The sequence below is a fragment of the Rhipicephalus microplus genome, chromosome 5, assembly GCF_043290135.1.
Source record: "Rhipicephalus microplus isolate Deutch F79 chromosome 5, USDA_Rmic, whole genome shotgun sequence".
Taxonomy (NCBI): domain Eukaryota; kingdom Metazoa; phylum Arthropoda; class Arachnida; order Ixodida; family Ixodidae; genus Rhipicephalus; species Rhipicephalus microplus.
The window spans coordinates 22,820,893-22,833,966 of NC_134704.1; the positions used below are offsets into that span (position 1 = coordinate 22,820,893).

At 47.6% G+C, this 13,074-nt stretch overlaps 1 protein-coding gene across 6 annotated transcripts in view; it reads left to right on the forward strand.

Annotated features, from left to right (window-relative positions):
* LOC119173478 (metabotropic glutamate receptor-like) overlaps positions 1-13,074 on the forward strand; it is a 450,920-nt gene that overhangs the window by 346,215 nt on the left and 91,631 nt on the right. For all 6 annotated transcript variants that reach the window (XR_012895306.1, XM_075894965.1, XM_075894964.1 and 3 more), the window contains 2 exons: positions 5,746-6,482; positions 7,068-7,394. Coding sequence is in view for 5 of the 6 variants with exons in the window: in XM_075894965.1 (XP_075751080.1) it covers positions 5,746-6,482; positions 7,068-7,394 (1,064 nt within the window). In the remaining variant the exon portion in view is untranslated. The remainder of the gene's footprint in view (positions 1-5,745; positions 6,483-7,067; positions 7,395-13,074) is intronic.

Below are 13,074 nucleotides of genomic sequence, written 5' to 3' on the forward strand. Positions count from 1 at the left end.
GCCTCGCTTTTAGGAAGACGTTTCGGCCTCCGTTAGAGTTACGCTGCATCCGACCACCGACATGGGTACTGGCATTTTGTTAGCACATAATAATAATACATGGCCATGGCAATGCGTGTCTGTCCTTGACTGCATGTTGACTGAAGCTCACCGGCGAAAATTCTGTAAGCCCGTGTGCTCAGATTAGGGTGCACGTTATAGAGCCCCAGGTGTTCAGAAAATTTTTCGACGCCCTTCACTACGGCGTCTATAAGATTCATATGGTGATTAATATATAGTAAACCCCACATATTATCAGTATTGTTATGACTAGAGATTACCACAAGAACATTCATCAAAGTCGGCTTTTGTACAGCAAAGGTCCTTGCAAGACAAATTCAGTTTTGCTGTTATAATTTTAACCATCCACCGACTATATTTGAATTCGTTATTTAACTTCATTCTATCGCAAGCTATACCACGACATGGCAAATCTTTGAGTCTGTTTGATCGACCTCGCATAATGTCGCCTTGCTCAAAGCCTGGTCTCTGTTTAATGCCGCTCTAACCTAGTTCGCGTACATGAGTGCAGTAAGATTATCTAGGCCAGACTCTTCATGCATGGACCCTTCTTTCGATGGTTATTCTGAAGCGGGGGCCCCAATGCATTCCTCGCGTGTTACAATGTAAATAAAAGGTGATAACAAATGACGTGCCTACCATAAAGCGCCTCATAAGCTGGCGTGACTTCGTAACTAGCGGAATTTAATAAGGCGTATCACTGTCAAATAATAAATAGGTTAGTGCGCCGTTGGTGAAAGTAAGCGCAGGCGAAAATACGATTATCGATCCGCTGTGCTTTTCCTCCCCGTAAAATAAGGCTATAGTAAATCTCGGGACATGTCGGAGGCATTTCCTACAAGTTACCGAACCCGCGCTGAGATACCTGACAATAATGATTTGGCACACACGCGAATCCAAGTAATTTTTGCCCTACTTGGATGTTTCACCTTCTAATAAATAGATTTAGCGAACTTCAGCGACTACGTAGGATCAGTCGGTGTCATTTTTGAAATCTAAGCAATGAGATTCTTGCAAAAGCATATCAGGTAGCATACCTTACATTAATGCAAGTAGATTTAGTTTGTTAACAATTCCATTATTCTTATACATCGAGATACTGAACCCTTTCGAGAGTATAAGGATGCCAGCCAGATGCGGGTAATACTCTGACTATACCTGCTCATTTTTCACTTTTTTTTTTTTTGCTCTCTGAATGTACACCGATGGCTTACTTCTGCGCACAGTGATCACAGCACTCCGGGTGCAGTTCTGAGCAACAGGTAAACTATACCGCAGTTTAGCATGTAATATACTCTATACTGATGCACTAGAACTCGGCAGGCTTAAATACTTAAACCCGCGGTAGCCTTTCTGGGAGTTCACCGTTTGAGGAACTGTCGTGTACAGTAACATCACTCGACAAGTAGCCTTCACTCGCGTTGGCGGAGAAGGAACAGGAATAGCATCCACATGTCTTCGAAGTTCTGCATCGCACTCCGATGGCTGTGGAGTGGACGTTACGCAGCATTTTCTCACGTGATTCAGCAAGCACTTCTCTTCGCAGTTGAGTAGGCTTCCGAAGAGCGTTCTGAACGAGAGCAGTTTGTACAGGTAGTATTCCCAGTACTCTGACTCCTGTGAAAGGAAGCGCGACACACTGTTCCTATGCTTCTGTGATTGATTAATATGTGGAGTTTAACGTCCCAAAACCACTATATGATTATGAGAGACGCCCTGTGCTTCTGTGATAGTCTTGATTGACAGATTCTTCATTAAAACGTGCGACGCGAGAATAGACATGCTCAGACGGCGTCATCACCGGCCAAGTCTGTTAGTCTAAATCCAACTTTGCAGCATCATCTACCACTGGAACATTTTTTTTAATTTTTAATATTGCCTCAATTCACTCGGGCACTCCGTTCTCCGCCAAGAGTGATGGCTTTCAACGAAAGTGTGAGGCTCGATTAAATGCCATTAAAATTCGGCCCTGCAGGGTCAGGTTTAAGCGGAAGTAAATCCGTCAGCTGCCAACTTTCAACACGCCACGCTAAACAGAAGCGGCTTGGTTCTAAAGTGATTGAGTACGTGCCGAGAACCCACCGAAAGGAAATGATGAATTATTTTAGAGCGACTAAAAATTCTCCGAAAGCGCGGTTCCAAATTTGACGAAAAGCGTATGAAACCATAAAAAATGGGGGACGGGGAAGTATGGAAGATTATACCGAAATGTCCGCCCGCGAGAGAAAAGTGATCGCACTTCGTTCGAGGAAGAAGAAATAACGATGACGTGCGAATTTTTCGGCGTCACGGGGCCTCCCGACAAGCTTTCAGCGGCGCCACTAATTTGCAAGTTCGTATACATCGCTTTCGTTCACGTAGGCGCACGCCGTTTCAGGATCCGAGCAGTGTGTATATACCCGATTCAGGACTGCATCCGCCGGGACGTTTCTCTCCAGTACGCCGTTTTCTGTCGTATTTTGTTTCTTTCTCTTCCCTCCTTCCTCCCGTAATCCATTATTCATGCAAATTAAATATTTCTCACTCGCGAAACTGAGAAGCAAGAAAGCGGTGAAGGCACGCGCCGTTCGTCGCGCTTCACTCGCCGAGAATATGGGGAAGAGCACGGATTCACTCGCCGAGAATATGGGGAAGAGCACGGATTCACTCGCCGAGAACATGGGGAAGAGCACGGATTAAATCGCCGAGAATATGGGGAAGAGCACCGATTCACTCGCCGAGAATATGGGGAAGAGCACGGATTGAATCGCAGAGAATATGGGGAAGAGCACGGGTTCACTCGCCGAGAATATGGGGAAGAGCACGGATTGCGAGCGTGTCGGTCCCGTTGCGTATGTCGTCGGCTTGCTGCCACTGGCGCTTCTGTTGATCACATCTCTCCGCGGTAAGAGGGCCCGAGAGGCGGCGACGGCGGCATCGCGTTTCAACGGCCGGAGATTCATTACGGGAAGCTCGAAAAATGACAGAAATGAAAGGGGGAACAACGAGCGAAATTCGGGAGGACGATATAAGATCGCCGATGGAATGAAACGTTCTCAACCGATACGCGAGAAGATTGCGGAGAAGGATGGGGGAAGAGGTTGACGCCAAATTTCTTTTATCGTTTCCGCCAGCAATCGTCACGTGGGTGTGTTCGTTCCGCACCGAGGGGTTGAAGAATGAGATCGTCCCCGCTGCCTCATTCTTCATTCCAGGGCGCTTAGCACGCCATTATATGCCATGAGTGACGAAGAAGGCACCGTGACGGCCCCTATTTCGCTGCGCCTTCTGTCGTGCAGTTTGTTGTTGTTGTTGTTGTTGTTGTTGTTGTTGTTGTTGTTGTTGTTGTTGTTGTTGTTGTTGTTGTTGTTGTTGTTGTTGTTGTTGTTGTTGTTGTTGTTGTTGTAATGTCTATTACGAAAGAAATAGGAAAATAATTTGCCATGCCCCTCAGATTCGGGAGACAGCGGCCACAGTAAAACGAGACGACAATGACGAGTGATGACAGGACCGTGAATGCGAGCGGACGGAAGCGCTGGTTGTCCGAATTCTGCAGCAACAACACCTCGGGACACAATGCCAGAGTTAGACTGCGCCTTTTGGGCGTCGACGTGACGAAAGACGCAACGCAGACATGTTGACGCGTGTACGTGTGTGCAGCGCCTCGTCTAACGTACAGAAAAGGCGCTGACACGTCTGGACGTGTAGCAACGTCATCGATCAGCGACGCCCGAATGAGTTCTCGCTTCTCTGGAAAGTTGCAGCGTCCCCGAACGCGGCTGAAGTGAAAAAGCGATGTCTGAAAAGTTGGGTGCGAGCGAGTCCGCGAAAACTCAGTGGAAACTGCGAAGTTTCCTGCCTATAGCGCTTTCTGCAGCCAGCGCGAGGATAACTCTTACTTTTTTCTTACCTTTCGGCCTTCTGGTAGGGCCGACATGACAGATAAAGACTGATTATGCCTAGCACGCGAAGTCTAATTTCGCGATTTTTTGGTCTCCTAAATAGCGCTTATGTGTAAGATGATGAAATGAAAGTTCTATCCGAATATCCTCCGTTTACAAACTCGTCTCACTACGGCGATTGGTTCGTGTGCGTAAATGAGGACAGAACGGGCCGTCTGCACAGAAATCTTTGTTTTGTAATGCTTGTTAATCGATTGCGGCAACACTTCTTGGCTTTAACGTCTTGTAACCGTTATCGCATCACAGAAGTATCGAATGTTACGTATTCTTTCCTGCAGCCCATAAAGTCCCCGGACCTGTTCAATTGATGTTGAGGACACTGTCTTCTACAGATTCTTCGTTTTCTCTGAGTTTCATTTCCCGCTGCTCAAATGTTCATAATGTATGCTGTGCTAGAAGGAAGATAGAAAATACAATGGAAGAGGGCAGGGAGTTAAGCCAGAAACATGTGCCGTAGGCTACCCAACGATGGATCACTGGTGAAGGGGAATAGATATGTGAGTATTAGAGGAGCAAGGGATTAAAGTTAGTATAGCAATGAATCCGCTGATGCGTACTACAAGAACCAAAGTTTCATTACAGTAGCTAAAGGCTTCCATATAGGTTCTTCGCCTTCTAAACCAACATGTTGTCATGGCCTTCCTCTCCAGCGAGATGTACCTTACGCTGACTAGCCAACTGTAACTTCCACTGACGATGCAGCGACCCGCAGAAAGGATAATAATTGGTGTAACTTTGAATGGGGCCCAGAAACACGTTTTGAGCATGGTAAAAAAAACCCGCTGCCGATCGGTTCTCAAAACTTCCAAGAACATGCAAGCCATACATTAGAACGCAGCACGTGACCTTAGATACAGATGCAATTCTCAAAGTCAACTAGAAATACTTGTCACATTTCTACAAATCATGCCACATACCCAAATTACCGCATCCATATACCCGTATTCACGACTATTGGCTGATTTGAGCCTCGTCAGTTGCATAGTTTCCACGTTCGCCGCGGAAGGCCACTACGTGCCCACGATCGCATGCAGTGACACTGAACGTAAGCCGCGCGTTCGAAGAAAAAGAAGAGGGAAGGAAGAGTTCTCGGGGCCATAATTCATGCGTGGCATAACGTCTTCTCTCCGAGTAATCGCTCCCTGCTTAGCTTCCAGCACGTTCGGCGGGACGAGAGAAGAGAGAAAGCAATTGCAGCGTGTAGCAATACTTTGTAACTCTGCTCGTACTTAACGGATTCTAAAAAAAATGCGGAAGTCGATTCGTGAGGCAGTGAACTTATTTAATGCAGCCACTCGCTGGTCACTTGAAAATTCGTTGCAGGGCCCCTTTGAGGAACAAAAAGAGAGCAGTGTTGGTCAGAGAACAAACGGATGGTATGGACTACTTAGCCGAAGTGAATATGAGGACAGGGGCATGCGCAGGGCAGGCAGCGCATAGACGAGGTAACCACTGGTCAGTAAGGGTAACTGATTGGTTTCCAAAAGAAGGCAAATGCGTGAGAGGGAGACAGGAACTGGTGAGGTTTGCAAGGACAACATGGCTGACGTATCAAGCACAGGAGTAGGATGATTGGAGAACATGGAAGATGCATTTGCTTTGCAGAGGGTGTAGTCGGGCTAATGATTATGGTTATGGTGAAAATGATGATGAATAAGTGCCCCTGCGGATACCCCGCGGTGGGTTGCGCCAGGACTCTAAGGAACACCTAGCTAACCAACCGAATTTGCCTCACCTCTCGCAGACATGGCCGGCAGCATCGTCCGCTTCGACCCGAAGGGCGACGGCCTGGCGCCGTACCGCATCTACAACTACCAGCGGCAGCAGCCGAACACGTCTCGCTACGAGTACCGCGCCGTGGGCCGCTGGCTGGACGAGTTGCAGCTCAACGTGGACGAGGTCCGCTGGGCGCACAACAGCCGCCGTGTGCCGGTGTCCATCTGCAGCGCCCAGTGCGGGGTGGGCGAAATCAAGATCGTGCAGGCCGGGGACACCTGCTGCTGGATCTGCAACCGCTGCGAGCCGTGGCAGTACGTGCTGGACGAGTACACGTGCGCCGACTGCGGCGACGGCCGCTGGCCGTACGCGCACAAGCTCAGCTGCTACAACCTGACGCTGCAGTACATGCGCTTCGACTCCATCTTCGCTGTGGTGCCGGTGGTGATCGCGTGTCTGGGCATAGTGCTTACGCTCGCCACCATGGCCGTGTTCGTCGCCAACAACGAGACGCCCATCGTGAAGGCCTCGGGTCGCGAGCTCAGCTATTTGCTCCTGTCGGGCATCCTCATCTGCTACCTCATGACGTTCGTACTGCTGCTCAAGCCGGCGCCTGCGTCGTGCGCGTCTCAGCGCTTCGGCGTCGGCCTCGGCTTCTCCATCATCTACAGCGCGCTGCTCACCAAGACGAATCGCATCTCGCGCATCTTCGAAAGCGCCCGCCGGTCAGCGCGGAGGCCGTCCTTCATCAGTCCAAAGTCGCAGGTCAGTCACACTCGCCGAGAGCCCGGCGTTACGGGGCTCTGGGTGTCCTACTTGGGAATCGTCAGTTTGCCCTTTCTCCTCACCCCATTTTCATGAAAAGAAAGAAATCTTTTTAACGTCCCTCCCTACAATTTACACCGAGAGAATTCTGGCGATGTAACTCACAAATAGAACAGCAAGGTTGGTCTTTAAACATAGTGTCAAGTCTCGGTAAGCTCAATGTTTCAAACGTCATGTCGCAGATCTTAAAGCAAGCAAAACAATAGGGGAGGACACTAACAATAGCGAACCCTTTGCAAGCGCAGTGAAACAGCTTGTGTCAAGGAGCAGCTTTAGCACCAATATGTCATCCTCATCTGGATGACATAGTGAGTTTTCCGATTGTTTGTTAGAAAATTGCGGCGCAGCCTTGGACGCGCATTGCAGTTACAGTTAATTCCTTCTATCTCTTATCACGCATTCTATGGGCACACGCCAGAGGTGCACGCGTTTACCCGCTTTAGCTCAAAACAATTCCAACCTCACAAGCACTCGGGCAAGGTCGCTGGCACAGCAGTCCCCGTCTATATGACGACAATGACGCAGGTGGTGATCTCGCTCATGCTGATCTCGGTGCAAGTGGTTGCGAGCGTCGTGTGGTTCGTGGTCGAGCCGCCCAGTGTGCGCCGAGAGCACCCGGACGGCAAGCGCGACCAGGTGATCCTCAAGTGCCGCATCAAGGACTCCAGTTTCCTCGTGTCCCTGGTCTACAACATGATGCTCATCTGCGTGTGCACCGTATACGCCATCAAGACGCGCAAGATACCCGAGAACTTCAACGAGTCCAAGTTCATCGGCTTCACCATGTACACCACCTGCATCATCTGGCTCGCGTTCGTGCCCATCTACTTCGGCACCGGAAACTCATTCCAGGTGAGGAGCGGCCGGTGCATCGTTAAAGAGGGAGCCTTGCGTGTTTCACGAGACGCTGGCCGTGCAGGAACACGGCGTGTGGTACGAAAGCCCACGTGAACTTTTTAAATGTAGGATAAGCATCTCCGTTCAAGTCTCGGAAACGAACCCGACTATTCTGCGTGGCAGTAAAGTACTTCGGCACAGGGCCACGTCATCTGGAAATGAACCCTGCACTGTCGTCGTTACAGGCAAACAGTCGCATCAGCAGGTGTACTACTGCGTAACAAAAGCCTATAATCGCACCAGGCGTGTGAATTGAGTGACGAGTAAATAATCGAAAGCTGCAAAGTCATAACAAAGGGCAGAGCTAGGATTTATCATTTTCAGCAGCAGAGACACAGCATGAGCAAAGTGAGCATATCGTGGGGTACTACATTGAAATCTGTGGCTGTGGGGCTGCATATAGAACTTAAGTGCGAGAATAACATAACGCAATAGTTGTTTTCGAGTGCCAGTCTTTCGAATCCCATGCTCACAGCCTTTATCAAAAGTTTCTATTTAAATGTACATCAAACCGAAGCTGACGTCAGCCCACGTGCTACTTACAATGCATAAATGCTTCTTGCATCCATGTATGCAAGGTATAGATGGAAAAAAAGTTCAATCAGTATTTATCAGTCCTAAGGTGTCTTAGTATATGCTTTCTGCTATGGCTGTGCGACTTGTGATTTAATGCAGTCTGCAGACTGCGTAAAAACATTTACAGTTCGGACTCCCTTCCTTGGCAGACTTCTGCTTTCAACTGGGAGAATCGAAACAATCTCTCAATGGTTGCAGCCCCGCCACGGTGGTCTAGTGGCTAAGGTACTCGGCTGCTGACCCGCAGGTCACGAAATCGAATCCCGGCTGCGGTGGCTGCATTTTTGATGGAGGCGAAAATGCTGTAGGCCCGTGTGCTCAGATTTGGTTGCATGTTAAAGAACCCCAGGTGGTTGGAATTTCCGGAGCCCTCTACTATAGTGTCTCTCATAATCTTGTAATGGTTTTAGGGCGTTAAATCCTTCATCTCAATCAATCTCAATGGTTGCGGTAGCTCAGACAGATATCAGGCATGGTGAAGCACTGTAATATGATACGAGTATGAACATTGTGAACTGATAAACGAAGCATCTGAAAAGGGCAGTATATCGGTTATCTAATGACAACAGTGACACCTAATTATAGAAAAAAAATCGGACAAGCTTCACAAGAGAAGCAGGGCCAGATATTTCTTTTAGATGCGGAGCATCTAATACTCGAGGCTTGTAGTGCGGCGCCATCCGCAAGCTTCCTCCTCCTTCTTCCACCATCTGTGCATCCCTTCCTCCTCTACACACCGCGCGCGCTTCACTCCTCCACCATCTGTGCACCCTTCCTCCTCTACACACCGCGTGCGCTTCTCCTCTTCACGAACATTCGCTAGCTGTATAATGTAGCGCGCATGCGCCGTCACGCTTCGAGAACATCGGCAGCTGACGCGCGCGCATGCGCCGTCGCGCTTTGAGAACATCGGCAGCTGACGCGCGCGCATGCGCCGTTGCGCTTCTCCCCCTTCTCGAACATTCGACAGCTGACAGTGCATGCGCCGTCGCGCTGTATATATACTCAAGGTCGGCGCTCGCTCGCTCAGTTGCCGCTCGTCGGTTGGTTTGTACGGCGCGTCGACGTCCAAGGTCGCGGTGAAATGAATTCCAACGAATCCACAAACACAATGATCGACGTCCCTTCGACCAGCGCCACCCTTTCGCATACGTGTGTACGTGTTCACTCATTTAACACCCCCTCCTACAACCACGTTAACCAATTTAGCCATCGACCCAAGTAAGTCGCAATTTAACACCCCATTTCACAACCACGTTAACCAATTTAGCCATCGACCCAAGTAAGTCGCACTTTAACACCCCGTTAACCAATTATATGCTCCGCATCCTCCTCAGTGTTCCCCCGAGGGAAGCTGCGGGCAATTTTTTTGCTGCAGTTCTACTTTCTAGTTATATTCCTACTTCTTTGTACTCAACACAGAAGGGGAATGAGACAAGTGTGCAATCTCGAAACCACGCGGAGTGTTTTAAATATTTTTGGTGTTTTTACTCTGTCTGTAGCAAGCACAATGTATTATATTTTTTTATTTTTGCTAACGAGCGCATGCGCTCAGCGAGTAGTGACTTGTGAAATTCCCACATTCAGATCACGTTTGCCGGCGTACGCATCATCTCATAACCTATTGGGAAGCCCGACCTTTATTGCCGGATGCATACGAGTGTCTCAAATGCAACGGATATATTTGTACAACGCAAGACAATGAGTAGTTACGGCGTAACTACGGAAGAAAAAGACATAAACCGGGGAGAGCGTGGGAGCCCGACGTACGAGAAATGTAACTTGATAAGACAGATGCTTGGGCTAGTTGGTGATTTCTGCGCATGTCTCTTTCTTCCGTAGTTACGCCGTAACTGCTCGTTTTCTTGCGCTGTGCAGCAAATATGTTCATTTCAAATCACTAACTAGCCCAAGCATCTGTCCTAAAAGGCAAAACAAAAATTTATGTAGTCTTTATTATGTTCTTTATTTGCAGTCATCTTTGTTTGTTTGTTTGTTTGTTTGTTTGTTTGTTTGTTTGTTTGTTTGTTTGTTTGTTTGTTTGTTTGTTTGTACGCAACAATACATCGAGCCTGTGCATACAGGTAGCGATGAAACCGATTTATGTCGACCACCACTGAACTCTAGTAAAGCCGGTGGGTGGTGTTACGACACGCAGATATGCAAGTTCAAATCAAATTCACTGCACCATTTATGATATCCGCCGCTAAAACTGAAGGTAAAACACCTCAACCAGGTTTCTCTGCATTTCCTATCCCACAATGCAAGATTTTTTAACATTTTTTTTTTTACTTTCCGTCTAATAACAACAAAAAATGTACGTTATGTTTTTTTCCTAAGCTTCAAAAAACATCACAATAAGACATCGCAACATGCTTAGTTAGCTGTTTCATGAGAGCCATTCTATATGAAATGTGCGCTGTGATGACGTCGCGAGTTCCGGCGCTCCTATATTTTTTGCCGATTTTTGTGCCTTATGATTTGAGAAAGTGCGGCCAGTAAAGAGGAGTTCGCTGTAACGCGACGCAGAGGTGCCTCCGTAACATTTCGTTATTCCGCTACAGCGAGCAAAAACATAGTGCAAAGTATACGCCGTTTGTAAACCGTCAAGAACAAACAAGAAAGAGGGAGGTGTATGTTGGAAACGATCCCTTTACCCACCGCGTGCAGCTTGAATTTTTTTTTCCTTGTAAAGCAAGTTTGTTTGCTGTCAAAGAATTCCGCCAGAATACGCAGCGGCGCGGCACGAGAGTGCGCGAAGGGGTAAATTATAGCGATTGCATCGGCCGTTGCACAACCTATCCGATGCAGAAAGAAGACTCCGATTCGCTCGAATGCCACGGAAGTGTATACGCTGTCATTAAAGGCGCGCTAAGTTTGCGCTCATCAGCGGTTAATTTCAGGCTGGTTCTGCGCGCATTCGTAATGATCTCCGCGCAGCTCGTGCAGGCAGAGGTCGTGAGTTATCGCCAGCTTTTTCTTTTGTGCACTTGTTGCTATAGTTATGCCTTTTTACGTCGTATTTTTTTTGTTTTTGCTTACGTTAACCTACGGCTGTCTTTTCTTCCTCTTGCTGCGTCGCTGCACGTCTAGCGTAAAGGGAATGGCTCGACGCAATTATTCGGGAAAGAATGCCGATTTGCTTAACGATACCTCAACTTGCACGCTGCAAGATGGTATACTTTATTGCTTCGTGCAGATTCCTCTGTTTGTGGGGAGGCTGACTGAAGTTTACGCGCGGAGAAATGACTGGGGAGGGCCCACGAGTCCGACAGCGATGATTCGGTCCTAATTACAACCGTTTGCCGAGCCCATTTTTTTATTGTTTCTCTTTGGAGCGTATATATAACAGCGGCGAATGTTCGCGAGAGACGTACAACGTGTCCCAACTGTAGTTATTCGAGTACGCCTTCTAAAGAGCAACGTACTTTTGTTCTCGTAGCTTACAGATATAGCTAAAAACGCCAGTTTTCGCAATCACGCTTTTTTTCTTTTTTTTTCTGCTGGCCGATATGAAAGCAGCTAAATTTTGCTCGTCATTTCTGTATGAATGGTCCGGGCTTGGTTCACCTTGAACCAGTGACGAAAGTGTAATATTATCGCGCACGAAGTGTCTTTCGAGACGCCTCGTGCGTGGCCCTGTTTATGGCCCTTTATGCGTGGCCCTGTTTAGATCACATGGCTGAACTGAAATTTCAGAAGTTCAGGAGAAGGCGGAATCTCGAAGACATGAAAAATCTTTGATCGCTGAATTGAACGGTCCGAAAATTCTAGGGAGACTGAAATTCGTCACCATATGTTTAATGTGTTATAACGATAAAATCATCTAATGTGCATCTTTCGGCCACTGTTACGTGTGACGTCTTCAACGCGTCACCATTCGCACGCGTTTCTTGTTCCCATTGTGCATGCATCCTCGTGTGTGGCCCTCACGTTATGAAAATCATATCTACAAATTATTTCTCCGTTAGGCCTATAACACGGCTCCAATATGCGACAGAGCTTCATTCTGACGGTCTCTGTCGATCGCCATTGCCTCAATTTTATTTCCTACGCAAAGAAACCATTCGCGACCTAGAAATCCAAGCACGTTTGGGTTCGACAGTAGTTGAAAATGGCCGGATGATATTTACGCTCGACGTATTTTTTTTCTCCAAAACCTGCCTTCAATACAATATGGGTCATTGAAATGTATTTGTGTGTCGTCTGAAAAGTAGCAAAATACGGGTCCTCCATGCGATGTTTTCAATGTAATGGAGCCCAAGAATAAGTTCGTGTTCTGAGTACTGGAGTACGTTTCGAAACACCGCACGAAAAAATCCTGACGTAGTCCTGACGAAGGTACTAGATGTTAAATCCCTGTTTCTACTCAGTCTTCGCCTACAACACGAAAGGCAAAAAAAAATGTAGAGTCGTAAATTTTGTTAGACTAGTTCGACCAATCAAAGAGGGCTAACGAGGAATAACTTTTTCTTTTAGTTTTCGCTTTAGTTTAGAAGGAAAACGATGGCTGCATTCATGTGTGCAGGAAGAAAGAAAGGTACAGAATAGAAGCTCGATATCCCAGTTGTCGGAAACTCCTGTGCCCAAACACCTGCACCGTTGGAAGCCTTTCGCTTATACTCTTCAAACACCGGGCAAAATAGAGAGGAAAAGAAGACGAAACACTGCACGCTGTGTTTGCGTAACAAAGTTGGCCCCCGCGTTGGAACAACAAACTTTCTTTCATGGGGCCAGTAAACAACTCTCGTTCAACTGCCATCCCTCTTTTACTTTCACCCTCATTATTTTTTTTCATTCCTCTTGGCAAACTTCAGTGAACATTCCGGAAAAGAGTTGAAACCGCAGTTGGCGCCCTCGGTCGTCTCACGCAGCTTGTTTGGGGTGGGACATTATCTTTTAAATTTGTAGCCCCGTTTCTTTTTTATTTCTCATGAAGCGATGTAGCTGCTCTTTTGGCTAGCCCGGCCAAAAGAAAGAGAAACGAACCGTTCTCTAGATGCACTGGCGAATAACACAGCCTAGCAGATTAGCGCTGGTGATGGCTTTGAATGGGTGA